The sequence below is a fragment of the Opisthorchis viverrini genome (genome assembly GCF_000715545.1).
Source record: "Opisthorchis viverrini unplaced genomic scaffold opera_v5_22, whole genome shotgun sequence".
Taxonomy (NCBI): Eukaryota; Metazoa; Platyhelminthes; class Trematoda; order Opisthorchiida; family Opisthorchiidae; genus Opisthorchis; species Opisthorchis viverrini.
The window spans coordinates 2,717,500-2,740,506 of record NW_008751678.1 but is presented as its reverse complement, the minus strand read 5'-3'; the positions used below and the strand labels follow the sequence as shown (position 1 = coordinate 2,740,506).

General features: G+C 43.8%; 1 protein-coding gene across 1 annotated transcript in view; it reads left to right on the top strand.

Moving 5' to 3' along the window:
* T265_01999 (hypothetical protein) overlaps positions 1-23,007 on the top strand; it is a gene marked incomplete at both ends in the record, with an annotated part of 89,681 nt that overhangs the window by 43,871 nt on the left and 22,803 nt on the right. Inside the window, 4 exons of the mRNA XM_009166137.1 lie at positions 2,004-2,154; positions 7,484-7,644; positions 13,266-13,355; positions 18,045-18,153. Of these exons, the coding sequence (XP_009164401.1) occupies positions 2,004-2,154; positions 7,484-7,644; positions 13,266-13,355; positions 18,045-18,153 (511 nt within the window). The remainder of the gene's footprint in view (positions 1-2,003; positions 2,155-7,483; positions 7,645-13,265; positions 13,356-18,044; positions 18,154-23,007) is intronic.

The window sequence follows — 23,007 nt, the reverse complement described above, 5'->3', positions numbered from 1 at the left end:
AGGATAGCCTATAGGAGTGACTTTTAGTCCATCTAATCACCTTGGAGCTGATTGTGTGTTGGATAACCGCCACAAATTATCGAATAGCACGAGAAAAATTCACAAGTCTCGGCGGTTTTCAGGTTCTTTTTCTGCCACCCTACTTCGTCGCTGCGTTGGTTTCCCTACACCAGACTTCTATGCAGCATCTCCAGGGTTGAGAACACTGGGCTATGCTAGGAAACTGTCAACTTTGTTGAAAATTCCGGAAATCGTTTTCTTCATCCCTGCTGCCGAAGTGGACCTTTATTTCTGGAATTTCCCGTAATATATCTACCCTATGTGGGACCTATTGGGTGTGCTGAATCCATGCAATAATAAACAAGTGCTTTCGTTATACGATTATGACTTACTAAGGCCTTTCGCCAAATCAGAAATTACATTGTTCTGAAAGAAGTTCTCGCCTTCCACTAGAAGGAGTGCCCTTCTAGTCTTCAGTTTCGGAACTATGTGAAATATCCTAAGAATACTGTGATGATGCTCATTCCAAACAAAACTGTTTGTGGTTGCGCACAGTGTCTAAGTTCGAACCTGATTCTTCACATCAAGTTACTAAGGTCAACCTACTGATTTCAGTCCTCTTCGTATCAACCTCATATCTTTCATCCTACGTGTGATCCAGTACCCAGTGACCTTCGCAGCTAAGACAGTTTCCATCAGAGTGACGTTTTATGCCCTTCATAAGACGCATTTTCTTCGCCCGTCCAGCGTAATTTCTACATAAATGTCCCCTTATATCGTCTGGCCATTTAGTAAGTTGTCAATTTTAGGGCCTGACAATCTGTGCTGTCCTGGCCAGTTCAGAACTGTATTGGAATCTAAATGATTTGACTGATAGCTCCAGAATTTCGATAATAAATGAACTGTTAAATTTCCTCGCATTACCATCTTTCCAGGCTGGAAGGTTACCCTCAACACGCTTCCAGATGTTTGCTCAGCAAATTTATTTGCCTTGTGTATCGGACCCACCGACCCGCAGCCTATTTAAGTGTCCAAACGGCTTGCAACTTTTGACAAACAAGTTGTTTTCGGATGCCAGTAAACTGGAGCGCTGCGCATTAGCCCTGAGTATGAAGATTGTGAATGGTCTAATTACTACACCCCTTTCATTTTTTTAAAGTCACTACAAACACTGAGAAGCCTACAAGTAAAGTTCCTAGGATTTCCATTTCGTTGACTCAAAATGTTACTTCTCAACAGCAATTTTGAAGAAAGCCTGTGAGGTGCGAGTTTAATAGGCTTGCAAAACTAACTGGGAGGAAATAAGAAACATAGGTTCCTCTTGGGTGAATCAACTGATGAAAGATGATTAAACGGGTGAACTGACCTCTTCGTCTTTTGGAGCGTAGAACTTTCCGGACTTAGTCCTTCTAGTGAGGTGCACTGCGGAAACAGAAGACTTTTTTATTGCTTCCCATCGCAGTAACCTTCTTCCATGTAGCCACTGTCTTCAGCCTGGAGTGTAGGTCGTAACTTGGCCGATGAAGCGTGCTCAAACTGAAGCTTAATACAGTGCGAAGATCAACGGGCCTTATCCTGAATAGAACGTCTTCTTGAGTTCGACGTTTTCGCGCAAACAAAGGTACATTTTTCGTGATTCCTACTGGTTGCGCTAGAATCGCGCGACTTCTCTCTGACATCAAATTAGATGTGTATTTTTCAACGCCTGTTGGGTCCACTTATTTGAAAAAGAACCCTCTGTCGGCAATTTAAACAAATGGAGCCAGAATTTTTCCCCAGTTCACTATAAGATTTTCAGCCAATTAATGAATACGCTTGAGAAGCCAGATCCAGGCATCCCCGTTACCCAACTTAAACTTTGCATAATCGCATTATATAATGATAGCAAATGAAAGTCAAACGAAATGTCGAACGAAGCATAGTCTTCGATGGGAAAGTAGATAATTTTGAATTCATTATGAACATATCTATATACCGGTAATTATTCATTACTTACTTTCCAGGGATAAACATGGTCCAGTCGTATACGTTGGGGATGATAAAGCTCAAACGATCACTGTAAAGGTAACCGTCACAAATATTGGTACTGACCCCGCATTCATGACGAGCCTTGTTAGTACATATCCACCAACCTTGCTGGAACTGGATCCTACGGTAAGCTATCTTCGATGCACTAAACCAGTGAAAAGACCTGGGCAAACCCATTCACAATGACATTGGTTCATGGTATTTATTCCCTTTTTCAACTCCCCTCTCCACACTGTTTGAGGAAAATTATTAACAATACCTGTCGAATGGGTAACACAGTGGCTGCTTGGCGTTTTGGTTGATATCACTGCAATAGCGATCGCCAATAGTTCTATGGGCTTTATTTTACACTTTCTCGTCATAGTGTCCAAAAAATGCATATCGTGGTACCGCTTTCGTTATGCACATTTCGTCTGTATGGAGGGTACATCCTACTTCAGGGTTTGTTCATATGGAAATTAATCCCTTGGTCGCTGAACGCAAATACATAAAAACAGTTTATTAGAGGATTACAGAAACCTGTAGAACAACAGTACGGAAAGTTCCCCTCAGGTGTAGTCTTTGAAACCTGGTAGGCGAGATTTGGTTGATATAATGCTGAGCGAAGCTGAGCACCAGAAGTCCCCACAGAGCTGATCCAGCTTGGCAATGCAGGGTGACGGAACACTGGGAATCGTCTACCCTCCATTGATTTTACGCATGGAAGATGATTAGGACCGTATACCCTCATTTTATACTAACTGCTGTTGGCAGGCGGCATCCACCGTAGAAATCATGATGGGCAAGTCATCTGCTTAAACCAATGGCTGTTCTGCTCAGGCCTGGTGACCTCATTCACACCACACACATGCTAATTTTACGTATACTATTAAAACTGTCTCAATGGTTACCTATTTTTATCCTCTCAGGTCACATCCCAGTTCTGAATCGATTAGAAGCTACAGAGTGAGAGAGGGGGGAAAAGATATCGTCACCCCAGTAAAGGATAATCCAATCCAACTAGCACACCGCTTGAGTTTCGTCGTATGATTGTGGACAAATGTAACGGATTGATTTAGCGCAGATGACTGATGGTGAAAAAATTTGTCGCAGGCCTTAATACCGTCTCACTAGCTAGTCATGGCTGACTTAGCATCTGAATACTCTCACACACAAGCAGGCGTTCATTTGATTTTGGACACACTGTAAAGACTGGTTTAAGCAGTTGTTGTCACAGCGATTTATTGATGTGCCAGAACGATGAAGCAGAATCGACCATAACGCCTTTGATATACCCTTAAAGTCGTAAAGAGGTGTTTAGTGTTAAGACATAGACAGTTACCATATTCCACCTCGGTCTTCAGTTGCACATGAGGAGCATGTAGAGTAAATACGATAGTACATTGGGACATTGCTGAACGATGAATGATTTGCTTATTTCTGGGGTTCGCCTGATCAGTATCATTGCCTCACCTTCATAAGTGAAATTTCAAAATTCTTTGACCACGTGCAAACTGTAATATGTTGAGAAGAAGCGAATTACCACAACTCGCCTGGACTCTCCAAATGAGAAACCGTCACTCGAGAAGTCAGTGACAGGATTAGTGACGCTCGTCCTTGTCAGGGTGAAAGCTATACTGCCGATTGGCAACTCACAACAAAATAGCATGTCTACTAGCCGCCTTAGATTCTCGCACTATTCGCAGAGCTGAATCCGAGTGGTGAGTCAGGTGTACACTCCTTCTCAGCACTTTCACGTAAATTGACATCATTCACAGAATCAAACCTCATTTGTAACTTCAAAACTTCAAACCTGACCAAAGTAGAACAGCCCGTTGTGTGCACACAGAAATTCTTGACGTAAGACATATCGTTACCATGGCACCGAAAATGAGACACCTAGAAATAGACCAAAAAGCACCCGTGCAGTAGTACTCCAATTCGCTTTGGAATCTGACCTGGCCTTGGTTAAATTTATAGCCTCCACTGTCCACCTTGCGATCATGTTTCTCGTGTTGCTGACGCAGCCCACTGCTAATCTACATGAGTGAATTAGTTTTTTGCTATCAGCTTAGAAGCAAGTATGACTGTCTTGTCCTCAATCGTTTGTTTCCCATACATTGACCTGTGCTTCCATGTGCGCCGGTAGTTCTGTCGAGTCTCACGCCGCACTTTACGGTTTGTACAGCCTTCATTAATGTTCTTTTCCGCCTTGCGTTTTCAAAAGAACACTTAGCTTACCAACGTTCCCGATAAAAACATGACCACCGATGGCCAAGGATGGCCAAAGTTTGCAACCTTATTACGACTGATTTCTTTTATGAATACAAGCCAAATTTATTGTTTGTTGCACAAAAGCCTTCTGAAAACGAGTAAATCAGAACATATTGGATTATGGAGCCCTATTTAAAATGTCATCTTCGAAACCGATTTGTTTGAATGCACCATTGCCTCAACATATCGTGTATTTTTTTGGGTTGCCACATTTGACTGACGGTAGTTACCGGTTCTGCCCCCGGTGGTAAGCGTCACGTGCCATCCCTATTCGCCACCCTTGGACATAGGTGGCGCCAGTTCACTAGGCTAGTACTCCGTCACAATTCCAAAACATCTGCACTAAAAATGAGGCAAAAACGTATTTTTTCTGTAAATCGCGAATCTTCATCAAACGAGGGTCGACATATTTCTACGACTCTATTCAACTCAATCTCATGAAAGCTGTTGACACCACTCGGTTAATCATAAGTGTACGTTGTAATCCACTTCGGAAAACTTATTGGTCTGCTTGACCGATTACACCGGTTTAAAAGTGTGTCGGTATTTTGTCGATGCAAGTGTTTCCGTAAACAGAATTGTAGATGAGTATTGGTTAAAGTACGAGCAAAGCTGAAGATCGAAACATCATGGGTAGTGGATGCGTGCCTAGCCCAGTTAGACCCAGCGGAGTGGTTGGCCAGATCCTTGGTGCCAAAGTTCGTTTACGTGAACATCGTTGGCTAAAGTATAATGCTATTGACATTAAATTATCACACCTGATGGGAATGGAAACCTCGGAGCAACAAAGTGGTTTCGGATGAGCTTTGACATACAGCCGATATGGGTTCCCTCATATGTATAGAAAGAATAACAAATTTCGAATGCCCACCACAGAACGTAAATGAACGTCACGCGAGAAGGGACATTAATAGTGAGACTTGTGAAGCCATTTTACCATGTTTCGAGCATAAAAAACTGACGCTTCGAGTGTCGTCATCGTAGCTTCCGGCAAAGTCTCCCTTTCGGTATGCAATCTGGTTGATGCCTACAAAACTGATTTCTCTGCCAGAACATACAACTCATGAGGTTACTTAGAAACTCTTCGACAGCTCAATGCCACTTTCGAACTTCGTGTTATCGTTAACCCTAGGTTTTAATTGAACATCAAATTGCAAGCAGTTAGCTTGCGTGTGAATGCATTTCGCCAAACTAGCCCATCTTCTGGTCAAAGGTTCTTGGGCATTAAGCGACAACAAAAGTTCTCCTTCATGTTGTGCACTAGTGTGGCTTGGAAATTGAGGGTACTGTAGAGGTTATCCAGTGATTGAATTTCTGTAGACCTATTTATGTAGGTGTTACTTTTTGACTACATACTACTCAATAACAGCGGGTCGCAGGAAAATAGCATCCTGAAAACTGGATATCTTTTCGGCGAAAGTTGGTAATACGGGAATCAAAGTGAACCGCGCTAATTTTTGCGGAGCAGTAAGAGATTAGACGGAATAAGTCTCATCGGTTTATTTGGTAGCAAATTAGGATCTTAAGCACCTTGGTTCACTCGGGAACAACTATGGTCCGTTAGTGAGGTTTTAGTCTCCGATGCATACAAGTTGCCCTCTAAAGAAGTCAGCACGTGAAGACGGGCTATTGCTTGGTGGGCCTGGTAGCTCTTTGGCACAACACGACCGAAAGGTTATACGAATGACGTAACACAGACGCATATGTTTCTCTACTCAGTTTAGGATATCATCGTCTAAAAGTAACCTTCAATCCTCCCGGCGGATAATCCGATGGGCTGTACAGAATAAGTGAGGATTTGAAATGTGCATGATTTGAACCATAAGGCGAGCACCTAGGCCTAAGACTAAACCAGCGATCTCCCACTTGGAGATCACGCGCTACTGAGCAACCAGTCCACTTCATGTTTGAGTACGTAAACTTCACGCGTAACTAAGCGCGCACGTCGATTGGCAGCTTATTAATGTCAGTGTCAATAGTGGGTTTTTCATGTGATTTCCACGTGTCGCTGTCGCCCAGATAGGTATGTAAAGTGATGGGTGACATTTTTGAAGCCTGGCGTATTCCAGTTCACGAATATTTCGGTTTCAACTGAAATTTCTCTCCAGTTAAGGGAAGGTTTTTTATTTGTCTGACGTCTGCTACAGACTAATGGTCCAAACCTACGTAGGACGTCTGCCCTTGTGATTAGCTGTAGATGACAGACCGATTGTCGGGGACGTCCTGAGACGATCCTCAACCGATGGTGCGTGATCTGAGTGTGACCGTCACAACCGAAACATCACGAATGTGCGTTCACCCGGGAAAACCTCGCACACTGGTTTTTGAAACCGTGCCTGTTCTCAAGTAATGACAAGCGTTACGACTGTACCGATCATGCATACAGACAGTGGAATGCAGTGCGATGACCACCGTACGTCAAAGACGACAGTAACACCATTATGATAATTTACCTGTTCTTTTGTCGAGTAGATGGAAGTACCTACCCCGTCCATTTTGAGGAGTTTATCTGAAAAAATTCAACGAGAGTAGGTGAAACATACAGCCTATGGACCATCGCAGTCCCTGCAACAGTGATCGACAAGCACACTATATTCTTGAATATCAAGTACAGTGTAACATTCGTTAAACGTGAAGAACCAATCATCATATGAAGGACATTTTTTGCAGCTCGTCCAAAAGCTGGTATGTTCTTCGCCCATCAAGTTTGCCAATGAAGTTCATGGTGCATAAATTTAATGGTATAACTTCTTGCAAAATATTGCGTTTCTAATAAAAAACATACTGAATTAGCTGTTTTAGTCTGTGTACGAAAATTCTGTCGATTAGTTTGATTGATGCGCCGTGCACTTCATTTGTTTGTCAGCCACAGCAGGGTGTGAATTCAGTGAGATAAGACATTTAAATGCACGGTGGGAAGGCGACTAAACTTCGCGGTCCATCTGCCGATGTCCATTATTTCAGACACTGCCAGAAGTTGCGGGACACCGAGTAATGAAGGACGCATGGTTTATGGCAGTTCCTGAAGCACAGCAAAGTATAAAAGTACATTTATGCCGCAGAGCACTATCAGTGGAACCTCAGGGATTTTTTTAACGTATTACATTACTCAATGGTCACAACCCTTGACTTCAAACAGCTAAACATGTCTTCATTTGCGGGATGGTTTACAGTGTTACATGTATTCTCTTTATTTCCTCAGCTTGGTCCGGGACTAAATGTTGCCCCAAACGCAGCTAGTTGCTCTCTAGCCAATCCGCTGATTCCAGGAGAGAGCCAGAAATGCCTTCTCCGGTGGTTGGTTGTCGCACACCAACTCACAGTACAGATGGCTCAGTTCAGTGTAAACAGCACGATAATAACGTAAGTCATTTGTGCACTCCAAATGTAGTCTTCAATCCAAATGTGTATCCTCTGAAGGGAGGCCACTGTCCAGAAAAATCAAAATCACGTGTTCTCTTTTGGTTGTAATTAGTATTTTTTTATCGTGGCCCGAAACGCTGGAAAATCCACATACAGGTCACCAATTTTTTCACATGACGCATGATAATTTTTCACAAATTACCTCTATTCATCACACATATCAGATACCTACATTTACACAGCCATAACTAATTAAGCTATTAGAAGCTGTCCACAAGTTGCTGGGGACTTGAGCAGCAGATCAAAACATCCAATTATCTGTATCATCACTACCGGACAGTATTCAACACAGCTGCTGGTAGATTGTAATGAGATACTTTATGGATGGCTAGCATGAAGGTCAGCATCGCCCACAGCTAAGGAAGACTTTTTCTATAAAATTTCATCCAGCCATGACTGTACAAGCTGGAAACAGACGCAACTGGGTCTGGTAAAAACCAGAAATCACTGATAGAGGTGACCAGGTGTTTCCACTTTAAAGATGCGAAATGTAAAGACATTTTTGTGACAGGGCATTTCTTCTCTGGTCAAGCATGGTTTTACGCGTAAAGTTATCTTGAATTCTCCAGTTAGGGTGGAGGAACCAAGTCGCGTGTGACGATCCCGAGATGTTACTACCGAAAGGCTGCAATTAATTATTCACGAAAACTTGATTGCTGATAAAACTGGGTTTATTCTTTGTTGTCATCAGATCTTACACAGTCGCACTGAAATAAAACTACCTAGGTGGATTTTACCGTATCCACAACTTTGTGTTTGAAGAACACACTGTCTGAACCCGAGGTCGTTTTTCTGTCGTCGAATTCAAGTGGTCCGAAACTCACCAACGACGGGTAACTTTTCTAGTTCCTGGCGTAGGCATTTCTCCCAGATCTCGGCAGTTTCTCCTGTGTCATCATGGTTCGCAGACATACTAGAATATGGGTGACAGAATATGCATCAGGTTGGTAGTCTCTGTGGTTTATAAGGATACAGAGAAGTGAACATTTTCAGGAGTGTGATATTTTGGGTGAGTGGTTTACAACGTTTATGCGGCCACTGATTTGTAAACCTAAAGGTGCTGTTGTGACGCATAGTGGACGTCAATCTGCTTGGTCAATTTTAAAGTCAGTACGCGCAAGCACACGAGGCGCTAACAGCGGTGAATATGGAGCAAATTTAGTAACACTGCTGTTTTTGGACGCTATTCTCTATAGGGGTCCTAGATTTCATCCTTGTTTCATTTTGTACTGAAGTATTTCGTGTATATGTCGTGTGAAGTGGTTCGAGCACACGCCTACGCGTCTCAACCAGTCTGCTCTGCGATTTATACCCTTTTTTGAAAGACAGCAATTGTTCAACCTCGTCGTGACTTAATGGAGCAGCGTTTATGCATGCGATTCTGACAGGTGTTTTGGTCCTTGCAAAGAGAACATAAAATGCAGATGGTTTTGCCTCGGTAGCTAATCGATTAGCCTTATAAGCACCACTGCTTCACTACCGCACAACCACAAAGTTTGTTTAATTCTACTTAAAGCAAAGTGAAAAAGAACATAATGGATGGGAAAGGAACCTGGTTCTAACCTGCCGCAAGCATTGTGACTTGCCTGCATGTCCCTGCGCTCAATCAGACAATCTGGAAAAAATTTGGCAGTACGAACACCATGACTTCGATTAGGCACCTTTCCATGTAACATCTTTATCCAGGCCAAGAGAGGAATCACGTTGACACCATGTTGTAATGTGGGCCACACCAACAATGCCCAAACGCTCCGTGTCCTCTTTGATACCATTCTTCCAAGTCGCCCTTTGCCCACGGCCTAGTTCACATCATTCTGAAGGAGGCATGGTGGTACGGTAATCCCGATTGACCTAATGAAAACGTCTTTCTTAAGAGATATCCCACTTTTGCAGAATGATTAATATGCAATTATGTACATTCATTTTCAATACGGAGGTAGACTAATTGGTAAGATGAAGTTTCCTCGCTATCAGCCGACACTGAATTAGAGAGATGACCCGTTCAAAGTCTGTGGTTTGATTTCACATGTATTTTGATTATCCCACAATTGGTAGAGTTTGTATGATGTTGATAGTTACTTCGCCGTAGACTGCGATGGGGAGCCCCGCAGTGAATGTGTAAGATGTTTGGACGAGTGCGACCACATAATTCACTTTCGACCCATTTATTATTTGACTAATTCACAATTCACACCACCGTTGTCAGTGGTCCTTCTGAGGCACACTTCGGAAGACAGCCTGTTGTGTTATACCTGGCATGAGAGACTATGATTGTAGAGGTTTTGGATATTTTGGATTAGTCTTCATGCCTGACGCTGAGTAAAAATTACTACTTAGGGACATCTGCCCTCCTGCCTACCTTTCTGTCTGTCTTTTGTCTTCCTGTACGTTTCAGGGCAGCCAAAAATAAGGAATACTTATCCACTGAAAATGTGCAGCAATCAAAATGTGCAACATTGGTACTTCTCTCTTCATCTGAAGCGCATCTAAGAGTATTCTAATGGAATGCGATCAATATTGATCAATACTGAGTTGTGCTAACTCGAAGATTTCGTACTCTCTCTGACTGGTTCCTCTTAATCCATCTATCACACCCATAGAAAATATTGTTCTTAATCACAGTCAACAATCTTATGGTGATCGATGAATATGAAACACCTGATACGACTCACTCAATTAGTTTCAGTAACACTTGATTTCTGGACGAAGGCCTTAGACTATTCACTATACAGCTTACCCACATTGTGAGTTATTTACTTCTAGTTCTATTGGTAGACCAGATGTAATGTAACAATTCCTAACTGGTTTCTGGGACTTCATTCACCAAACGCTTCATTGTAGTGTCACCAGACAGATCGGCACTTACTAGCTGTGTGTTTCAGCTAAGGGCAAATGATATCACAAAATCTGATCCTCTGGATCTAGCTACATTGTATTTCAAAAGCCATGACTTTCTTTAAATGCGCTGTCAAGTACACTTCTAGTGTTGCTTTTTTTGTGCTCATGAGCTAATTTTATTCCAGGGTGTTCCATCCATATTTCATATATGAATGGCACACTGGACACCATTGGCGCCGGAAGTCAGCGTTTTGACACTTTGTGGATAGATGTTTTTTGACCTTCAAGCGACCTTGTCGTACATAAAATGGGAAACTCCCGTGCCTCACCCGTGTTCCTGACCAGCAAGTTGGTTTGGAAACATCTATTCTGTGTGGATTTTCGGGAACCGGACAAAGTGAATGCTATATCTGACTGCTGTTCCCGCTCCAGTGCCTAGTGCCGGAAAAACAAAGACTCGCCGATAGGAACACAATAGCTTTATTGCGAACAAGCAAGTACGAGAGTATGAGTGCGAAAATTTAACGGCCCCAAGCTACTCTATCTCAAGGACACTGCCTGGAATTGGTCAAACGCTGTCTTGCGCTTTCTGGCTTTGATACAAGGCTGTCGCGCGCTGCAAATCGGGGAGCGTTGCCTCACCATGATCCAATGCTGACTCACGCCGTCTGGTCAGCATCTAACGGAGTTGAGGGTCTTAGTAGATTTCGGGCATTCAGTGGTTACTTTCAGGAAGTGAGAAGTGACTTTCCTGACAGTGGTCAACGAAGATATCTGGCCTATGTCCACAACGGAAGAAATTTTCGCGCAGATGCACGCCGCCAAAGTTATTTCGCTGGTCGACTCACGATCTAGCTATTGGTAGTTTCCTCTGATAATTTGCGATGGAAGCAAAACAGTTTTTTTTGAATCGCCAGACAGTGGTGCGCTTATTTTGAATGCTTTTTTGTTTACACAATGCCCAGGAGACGTTTACTACGAATCCTACAGAGATTAGAAGGCATTACATTTTGCGGAGTGAACATTGAGACCAAATGAGATCATACAACGACGCTTAGTAAATTGTTGAAGGGGTTAGGAGTTGAGCTAAACTTCAGTTTTAAGAATTGTCAATTTTTCCTCCAATCGTTTGTCTATTGAGAAATGGTCATGTTCATCCACTGCCAGAGACATTCGCAAGCAATAGGGGATGCTCTTCCCAGAGTTTGAAGAGAGAGCCACATTCGTTTTTCCGCCTCACAGAGTACGAAGTGAAATCCGCACCACAATACTCTGAGAGGAATCTCTACTATTTCAACTCTTCCAGAAAGATGAAGAGTTTGTTTGGATCCAGCAGATGGACAACGCGTTCCCGGAGCTGAAATACAGTTTGGTTTCTAGCCCGAAGTGCACGGCAATACCAAAGCCTATCGAGATGTTTATCGTGACATTTGACGCCAGCGGCATTGGAAATTGGGACACTACTGTCCAGTCGTCCGGAATAATGCAGTTTGCAAGCTGACTGTCCTCAGTAGTGTCCCGTATACCGCATAAGGATTAGACTTATGATGCTATGTGCAAGGTACTGGAAGCACGTGATATTGGCAGATTCCTCAACATCGATATCACCTAAGAGTGATATCTGATAGAGGCTAAGAAGCCCACTCATCCCAAAGAAACCACGAATCATGTTGATAGGATTCGCTGCGCACGTCAGTCGACCAAATATACAGGCCAAGCAATGGGGTAGCCCCACATGCCACATACGAGCGGCATATTTATGTCCAGCCATCTGACAGAAACTAAACATGAATGGGTAATTGCTTTCGCACACTAGAGATCAACCACTACATCCACTATGCTGGTACATAATTCATTTAGACGTTTCAGGTCAACCCCGGGACGGATGTGTGCCGGAGCGCCTGAGACAAACACACCCGACCTGTTCCGGCCTCATTACCGAGGTCTCGCAGTTAAGTAAACAGATACCGGATGGAGATCTAAACAGTGACGGACAGGGGAACTTAGATTACTCAACCCTGTCAGCACAGCTAGCACCCATTTTCACCTAAATCGTCTCCAACAAGGATTAGCGGTCACTTAGTCTGTTGCAAACACACACATACGAATCCCAAACAACTAAAACCGAGTTCCACACCCAGACCAATAAAAGCTCACAATGTTTGACCTAAACAGTTTCACTTGGTTTTAAAAATTTTCTCTGAGGAAGGTTGGCTGTATCAACCAAAACCTTGTATTCAATTACGTCATCCGTGTTCTCATCTGAATCTCATGATTTCTAAAGTTCAATCCGTCCACTCTAGCCCGTATCATTCCAGCCAGTTTCGGTATGGTATTGATGGTATAAGTTTTATTTTTTTTAACTTATCCAGGTTTTCACCAGTACAGTAACTACATGAATTCCGCTCAAACAATTGTATCTGCCTTAGTCGCACGAACGCGGTTTTGATTTAACTGAAAACAGACAATAAGTGTGTTGGAAGAGTTAGTGGTCTTCCATAAAAATTGTTATTTTGTGATGTGGACTTCAGGACATCAGGTTTGTATGTTAAATTCACGTCTGGAGATTGCGTGTTTATTCTCTCTGTAGGTTTACAGTTTTAGAATGGCAGTACAGTCCACACGGGAATGTGCCCAGTTGAAAACATTTTAATATCTACACTAAAATATATTCCCGCTTATTGGCACATCATATAAATCCGCGTTAATCTTCTTTTCCTCAGTGGTGCTGCTTCACCTGTTGAGGTACACGGTTCACCTACACATGAACTCAGAGTCAACGTCAAGATGGTCGTTAACGTGTCTGTTACCGGGTAAGTACGATTTGATCCCCGCTTCTGCTTGCTTTTTCGCGGGACAAGTAGCTAGATTTTGATAGTTATGAACACAATTTTTAAATTACCACTAAATTTTTGTAGTAGAGATACGGTACGTCAGTAAAATTTCGTGTTCACTGTGTTCACTGTCAGTAGAGTCGTAGATACTGACGCCAACAAAAAATTTGGTTCGACTTAGCCGGCGTCCAAGTTGAAGAACTGCTTGATGCCTCGTCACTGTCTCTGGTATCCGGCCCCACCGAACAAAAACGTATGCTCGTATTTTTGTTAGCCAGTCCTCTGTGTACAGGGTGCGCAGCCAACTGTACTCCAGCTGCGCCGTTGTTTCAGACGACAGACTCCACTTCATCGTAATCCGCAGGGTGTTATTTAAACAATTTTCCGACACATTGTTTACCTTCCGTGGCAAAGGTCCAATCCACTGGAAAAACATGCCGTCATGACTGACAAACAAACGCGCTTGTCATACGAAGGTTCCACTTTCCGTCATCTGTCCCCATCCACGCAATCAAGCACCTCGGGGGCAAGTGCACACGGAACGAACGAGTGCTTCAGTAAACAACGCCATAGAGACAGTGTGCAGATTACACGCCAGTGTCGGTGTTCTCCTTATTTGTTCAAACCCTGTGTTAAATATTCTGAGGAAATTCTTGTGTAAAAATTGGTCACATAAGACACAAGACTGAATTTTTAGAAACTTTGGCAATTCCGTGTTGACATCCACTTGGTTGGGATAGTGCAGATTTGTTCGCTCCGTTGTCTTGACCGAAAGATTTGAAACGGAAAGAATTTTTCCGACAAACCAAATAAAACATCACTTCCCATTCAATTGGGAGTTCGTTGTAGTCGGATAAGTCTAGCTTCAAAACTACAATGGGGAACGTTCCCCCGACAGTTGAAATCAATTCGAGATTTGCTCGAAGTATGGTGGATCAGGTTGGATAGTCCCGATCTATAGATACTAACCAAGGATACTGGTTCCAGCACATCACATTAGAAATGAAAAAGCGCATTTTAAAACGAAATAATCCACCTCATTGTCCATTAAGAACATTCGATTAATCGTAAGCTAAATAGGGGCTGTTAGAGTTGACAAGGGACGGAGACGAGACGATTAAATTGTTGCCTATCGTACGTTCGGTAGTCAGCTGAACAATCCGTTGGCGGCAGTGCCAATTCACTCGCGGCTCCAGCTTCCTACCGTTTTTACCTGCTTTTTGAATGGAAGCAATGACAATCCCCATGTGTATCCTTCAGCATTGATTCATACCGCAGTGTACGAAACAACAATGGGCTGAGGGCTTACCCTGAAGTGCGGTGAATGGCTACATTCGTCCGAACACATAATCTAGTGTACTTAGCCAGTCGTTAACTTCAGTCCGTACTTTGTTACATGCGTCACACTGAGGACCGACTTTGGAGAGCATTCTTCAATGGTCATCCCAGCTGACACAATTCATCCCATAGTTTGGGGGATACCTTGCAAACTAGTTCACTTCTGCTCAATTGATAAGAGCATCAACATCATTGTTCACGGCATCACTGCAGTATGCGTTGAAAATCAGAGATGGAGGCCTACGACTAGCCTACCTCAAAACCTGGGATGCTTACACCTCCAATAATCAGTTGGGCAAACTATATAGAAACTGACAGCCTGTATGTAGGCCTTTGTCGTCAGTTAGTTGCCAGATCGTTCAGCCCCTGCTACCACGCACCATGAATGCAACTTAACCTCCACCCTGTAAAGTAGACAACACCAACAGGACCCAAACTTTTCATGACATTCTTCATTCCCTTCAGCCATGTCACATTCGAACAGTTCTGGGTTTGCGCCACTGCAAATTAGACACAGAAAGCAATACGCCTATTGGAAGGTGGCACTATGACATGTAAAGCATATACTCCAGCCAGCTTGGCCGCAGTTGTGGAAGCAATTTTGAGTGAACTAGTCTGCTTCAAAAACACCTACTTCCTGATTATTTGATTGAGAATTAACGGCTTTAGCCGAAATGATATATAGTTCTGACTCATTAGTTGTCAAAGGCTTGGAGATGTCTCACATCCTCTACCCTCAGTGGCTATTCTATCGGTCGTACAACAGTACAGCCAACAGTGTAGTCTGACACAGGTACATTAGGACTGTTTTGATGCCAGCACGGTTTGACAAACAAATTCGGCAGTGATGAAATATTAAAACCTACACTGAAAGGTCTTCGAAACCCCGGTGATCATATCGTTGTTGCTCAGAACCTTTTCGATCTCGAGTACGCCCTCATCATTGCAGACAAGAGAGAAGCAGAAGCTCTTCTAATAGACCACCATCATCCCATCTTTCGGCATGCACCTAGCACCTCCAAAATGCAAAGTCATGACCCAGAACGTGCAATCTCTGAACATATTCCTTACAACTCAGAGAGAATCACTGCGGGTTGTGGAGAGTTTTACATAAGTCGGTAGCTGACAGGCGGTAGCTCTGACAGAAATGCGTCTGGTGAAGTCAGTGCAAGAATCTCAAAAGCTCGAATGACGTTTGCTAACTTACGTCACTTGTGGCGTCAAAAGGGCACATCACCGGGTCTTGAAGTTTACGTGTACCGGGCTACATTAAGGGCTGTGTTGTTGTGTGGGGGGAGACGTGGCCTCTGTAGACAGGTGATGTGAGGCGTCTTCGGGCTTTAGACCACAGATGCCTCAGAAACATTGCTGGTTTCGGATGGAGCCAACGAATTCGCAGCGAGGTGATTAGAAAACGGGTAGTTCGTTGTGCGGAGCCACCCATGGCCATCAACTACGGTGGCTGAACGATGGGCTACGCACACCAAAGCACCGTTTACCAACACGTGTTTTGTTTTCGGTGCCTCTTTCGGAATTATGCAAACCGCGAGGTGGACAACGTGTGACTTGACAGAATGGAGTGAAAGAGATTACGGGAAGTTTGGATGTTGTTGAAGCAGTAGGCTCTCCAGCATAGAGTCTTCGTGATCCCTCCTATGCTTGGCTCGGTACACTGCAAGAAAAGGCGGCTGGCTGATATCAGTGGCTGTTAGATTTCTTCCAGAGTGTCTGATTGCGCGCTTGTTTGAGCATCTCAAAGTGCTTGACATAGGTCGGCACTAGATCCCTTCTCCCACCCACTATTTCTCCTTCTTTTTACTCTAGAGCTTTAAATATGATTAGAGGAACCTTATGGTTGTACGACAGTGAAATTGACATAGGGACTAGATCCCTTCTCCCACCCACTATTTCTCCTTCTTTTTACTCTAGAGCTTTAAATATGATTAGAGGAACCTTATGGTTGGTTGACAGTGAAACATGAGTGCCGACACTGATGTTGCTGTCTCGATGGTGGTGATGATGATGATGATGATGATGATGATGATGATGATGATGATGATGATGAATTATGGAATTCAAGATTCGTTCGCTGACTTCGTGTGTTACACTTTCGTCAAAACTAATGCAGCTCTCGAGATACCTCCAGTTTTCCACACTTTCCAGTCTAACTCTGAATTCCTGAGTTCACGTTAAAAAAATTGCACGTCTTGCAGCTTGAATTTGCAATCGGTGGGCTCAGAGCGCACTGCAAATAAGTGCATGGTCAGCTTCCCTACCTCATGCTCCTTTACAAAAATGAAACAATGTCGCCTGCACATTGCTGGTCTCCGAGCGAGCAGCTCGGAGATATCTGAACAACGGTGTTTCAAATGCCTTTCAGCAGTTGTCTCATTTCCTCACCTATAACGAAACCTGAAAAATGCCGATACCACTGCTTGTGGCACAACTTCTGGGGAGCTATCCATACATTCCCAAGTGTAAAAATTAACAATGTATAATATTTGGGTTATTTGTCATACACTTCCATCGATTCATATCAAATCAATCCAAATAGGGGGAAGTACGTTAGACAAGCACCCACTGAGAATTCTTCCTCTACCTTTAAGCAGAGCCTGTGGGGGGTCGTCTGAACCAAAAGCTCATTGATTGGGGAAGAAATGAATTCGCTGTTTTACGTACCCATCGGAGTTTCCGGTTCCACGGTCAAGTGCTCCGCTACCTCTCGGTAACCCGGTTGAGCAAACTCACCTGGCCAGCTGAATTGTTGTTGAGTGTTCAGCCCAAAGAACACTCAGTTTTATATCAGTTTTTATTGGAGAATTTCTTAGGTCCGTTACGCATAACACAGAGAATGGACTTGGCGTACTCCCAGCTTCTTTTCTCTTCCTGCGGCTACTAAGCTTTCTGAGCCAACCAAGCTTCTCGGTCAGCACAAATGTTTCTCTTCATCTGACCTCTGACGTTTCCTCGACTTGTGTTGTACTTTCGGTCAGGAGAAATAGATCTCCGAGCTTCGGGCAATGTTAGACTGTTCGTCGTGGCCCAGTGTGTAGCTTCAGTTAGTTACGTCGTTCCACAGGCTGAACGCTCTTTAACTCGGACACAATTTTGCTTGCATCAATATTCATTTGCTTATGATGTACGTAAGAAACACTACTGGATGTCATGTTACGTGACTACTTTTTCACACTGGCCGAAAGCGCTAACCTTTGCGGTACATACACCTGATGATCAGAGTTGATTAACGTCAAATTTTGTTTTCTCACCAGTTCATTTGTTAGTTTGGTTTATCTTATCCCCGACCCCCCGAACCTGTCTTTGAATCTGCAGTACGGTCGAACCTAATACAGTGTATTTCTCCGGCAATGCAAGCGATGGTATCAAGTCAATTTCAGCAGAGAATCAGATTGGAGACTCCCGACTATTAATCAAATTCACGGTAAGCAACCATTGTGCAGTTTGTTGCCCATCTGAGTTCGCAGGTATGTATTTTTTCTATTGTACGTGCCCTTTCCGCAATGAGTTTACATCAGTTCGCAGGATTGGGACAGAAACCAATTATTCCTGATTTACTGTGGAAGGCAACATCCGAAACCGCTACACATCAAACGACACCCAAATGATGGGTGAAATGGGGATTATCCAAACCGTTCGAGGTGTGCAGATTCAAGCAGTTTAACTGCACACAGGCCTCCAGCAAGCCCGTAGTTTTCAGTGAAGTTGCACGAATTTCAAATTGAACAGGGGCATGAGACTATCATGGGGTGCCTTGACCGCACAATGTTCCCAGCTGCAAAACCTTTGCGAATGGAATAACACGTTTTATGCAAAAATGTTGCATTTTGTTGTGTATGTTCTCAAACCAAAAACCACCCTAATATACCGAATATACACTCATTTGCAAACCAATTTGGTTCTTTCGAGGGACTCACATGGAACCCAGCTGAATCGCTCTTTATGATGTTCTCAGATACAAATATATATGTATCGCGATATTTCAAATATCGTAGCGACTGAAACATGAGGCGGCCTGGTGCAGCACATTCAGTTGCCTGAGAACATCATAAACGAGAGATTCAGCTGGGTTCCAGGTGAGTCTCTCGAAAGATGTTGTTGAAGCAGTAGGCTCTCCAGCATAGAGTCTTCGTGATCCCTCCTATGCTTGGCTCGGTACACTGCAAGAAAAGGCGGCTGGCTGATATCAGTGGCTGTTAGATTTCTTCCAGAGTGTCTGATTGCGCGCTTGTTTGAGCATCTCAAAGTGCTTGACATAGGTCGGCACTAGATCCCTTCTCCCACCCACTATTTCTCCTTCTTTTTACTCTAGAGCTTTAAATATGATTAGAGGAACCTTATGGTTGTACGACAGTGAAACATGAGTGCCGACACTGATGTTGCTGTCTCGATGGTGGGGATGATGATGATGATGATGATGATGATGATGATGATGATGATGATGATGAATTATGGAATTCAAGATTCGTTCGCTGACTTCGTGTGTTACACTTTCGTCAAAACTAATGCAGCTCTCGAGATACCTCCAGTTTTCCACACTTTCCAGTCTAACTCTGAATTCCTGAGGTCACGTTAAAAAAATTGCACGTCTTGCAGCTTGAATTTGCAATCGGTGGGCTCAGAGCGCACTGCAAATAAGTGCATGGTCAGCTTCCCTACCTCATGCTCCTTTACAAAAATGAAACAATGTCGCCTGCACATTGCTGGTCTCCGAGCGAGCAGCTCGGAGATATCTGAACAACGGTGTTTCAAGTGCCTTTCAGCAGTTGTCTCATTTCCTCACCTATAACGAAACTGAAAAATGTCCGATACCACTGCTTGTGGCACAACTTCTGGGGAGCTATCCATACATTCCCAAGTGTAAAAATTAACAATGTATAATATTCGCGTTATTTGTCATACACTTCCATCGATTCATATCAAATCAATCCAAATAGGGGGAAGTACGTTAGACAAGCACCCACTGAGAATTCTTCCTCTACCTTTAAGCAGAGCCTGTGGGGGGTCGTCTGAACCAAAAGCTCATTGATTGGGGAAGAAATGAATTCGCTGTTTTACGTACCCATCGGAGTTTCCGGTTCCACGGTCAAGTGCTCCGCTACCTCTCGGTAACCCGGTTGAGCAAACTCACCTGGCCAGCTGAATTGTTGTTGAGTGTTCAGCCCAAAGAACACTCAGTTTTATATCAGTTTTTATTGGAGAATTTCTTAGGTCCGTTACGCATAACACAGAGAATGGACTTGGCGTACTCCCAGCTTCTTTTCTCTTCCTGCGGCTACTAAGCTTTCTGAGCCAACCAAGCTTCTCGGTCAGCACAAATGTTTCTCTTCATCTGACCTCTGACGTTTCCTCGACTTGTGTTGTACTTTCGGTCAGGAGAAATAGATCTCCGAGCTTCGGGCAATGTTAGACTGTTCGTCGTGGCCCAGTGTGTAGCTTCAGTTAGTTACGTCGTTCCACAGGCTGAACGCTCTTTAACTCGGACACAATTTTGCTTGCATCAATATTCATTTGCTTATGATGTACGTAAGAAACACTACTGGATGTCATGTTACGTGACTACTTTTTCACACTGGCCGAAAGCGCTAACCTTTGCGGTACATACACCTGATGATCAGAGTTGATTAACGTCAAATTTTGTTTTCTCACCAGTTCATTTGTTAGTTTGGTTTATCTTATCCCCGACCCCCCGAACCTGTCTTTGAATCTGCAGTACGGTCGAACCTAATACAGTGTATTTCTCCGGCAATGCAAGCGATGGTATCAAGTCAATTTCAGCAGAGAATCAGATTGGAGACTCCCGACTATTAATCAAATTCACGGTAAGCAACCATTGTGCAGTTTGTTGCCCATCTGAGTTCGCAGGTATGTATTTTTTCTATTGTACGTGCCCTTTCCGCAATGAGTTTACATCAGTTCGCAGGATTGGGACAGAAACCAATTATTCCTGATTTACTGTGGAAGGCAACATCCGAAACCGCTACACATCAAACGACACCCAAATGATGGGTGAAATGGGGATTATCCAAACCGTTCGAGGTGTGCAGATTCAAGCAGTTTAACTGCACACAGGCCTCCAGCAAGCCCGTAGTTTTCAGTGAAGTTGCACGAATTTCAAATTGAACAGGGGCATGAGACTATCATGGGGTGCCTTGACCGCACAATGTTCCCAGCTGCAAAACCTTTGCGAATGGAATAACACGTTTTATGCAAAAATGTTGCATTTTGTTGTGTATGTTCTCAAACCAAAAACCACCCTAATATACCGAATATACACTCATTTGCAAACCAATTTGGTTCTTTCGAGGGACTCACATGGAACCCAGCTGAATCGCTCTTTATGATGTTCTCAGATACAAATATATATGTATCGCGATATTTCAAATATCGTAGCGACTGAAACATGAGGCGGCCTGGTGCAGCACATTCAGTTGCCTGAGAACATCATAAACGAGAGATTCAGCTGGGTTCCAGGTGAGTCACTCGAAAGAACCAAATTGGTTTGCAAATGAGTGTATATTCGCTAATTTCGTGCAATTTGGTTTCAAGTAGAACATATGGTTGACGGAAACCCGGGGACTGCGCCTACCTGATGAGCCCCAAGAAGGGCGAAACCGGTCGTGGGCTGTCGATGGATTTTCAGCAACATTATGAGTAGTACATTACAAAGATACACCCTAATATACGTTCAGATTTTCGCAGGTCACCAAATTTCTTTGTCCTCTGAACCAATCATACCTCTGGCAGAAAAATTCTGGTGGAATACTTTCTAGCATCACTGGGAGGCTGGAGTGCCTATATGGGACTGGTATTCTGAACTCAATTGCCCGTCTGTTTTATTCCATCAGACGCACGTCGTAGCTTTCTAAATTTCAAGTCCATTGTGAGACTACTGTGCGCCGACTAGCATAGTAAAGGCATGCTTCTATCAGTGAACTAGTGTACGGATGATTTTGGCAGGGCGATACTGTAGAAAGAAGTTCCGGCTCTGAGTAGCACTGTGGATATCTTTTCTCAGTGGCCGTTAATATCCCACATTCGACCGTCCGGTAGGCGTTTGAGGGGCTGATTCCTGACTCCACGAGCTCCTCAATGACTGAGCGAAGTGATTGCGCTTTTTAAGTGGAGCTGAAAAGCGCAATGAAAGGGAACAACGCAAAATTGCATGGTCAAGTTTCACGCTGGTGTTCCCGAAGGAGCGGCAGACAGTGGTTGATCCTCGCCACAGGTAACTGACGGTTTTGTGGTCTATTAGGATTCGGGACTGGTTCGTTGGTGGGCACCACCTCATCAGGCGATTTCCGCTGTTCCAAAAATTGGTACTGCAAAGGAATAATCCCATTGACAATCGTCTAAAGAAGCCTATTTTCGTTGCTCGTTATTCTCGTATCCAACCAGAGACGACCACCCAAATGGACCTCGTCAGCGCTTAGTCCACCCAACAGGACGTTTATGTCACCACCAAACACAACAATGTCTGAGGTTTTAGCCCGTTGTATAAGAGCACCCAGCGCGTCATAGAAATTGTTTTTGGCAGATGCAGAGCGACAGGCTTTTGGAGTTTAGAAACACTTCGGAATGTCTATGGTTTTCACTGAATTTGGACAGAGAATCTGCAGCTGAGCGTGATGCATGGCCAACATAGTGGTCAGTCCTAGCACTGGGATCTGCTGGCAGTGTATTCAAATTGAGGTAGAGTATGGTAGAAGAGAGAACATGTGAAGGTACTAGAAAGGAGGCGGAAGCAGTAGCATGTTGTACGTACGAAGTAAGGCGACCCGAATAGTGACATGAATAGCGACGTGGCATGAGATTAGTTCAAGTTATAATTGCTATGATTGTACGTTGGCTAGGATACCACCATGGCGCCCACACCTAGACAAGAGGACAGTAAACGTTCTTGACGAAAGACTTTGGCTTAAATGCCTCACCGCAAAACGGCCGTCCTTGGTGGGAAATGCAAGTGCATTTCATTTCTACACAGCATGCCACTATACATGTTCCAACCCTCAACCTAGAGGATCAAGAGACCGTGTTTTCCAAACCTCCAACCATTGACCAACCTGATGTGAGACTGTCACACAAACACTACCAAGCGTAGCTTAATAGGTCATGTGAGCACACAAACCGTTAAACCACGGTAAGGTCCGGTCGCTTTGTGACGGTGAACTATTCGTGGGGCTCAACCTTCTCCCTCCAAACAGAACGGAAAATCCTTTCAGACCCCCAAAATGACTGATATATCTTCTAGGGCAGAATGTCACATGGCATTGTCCCC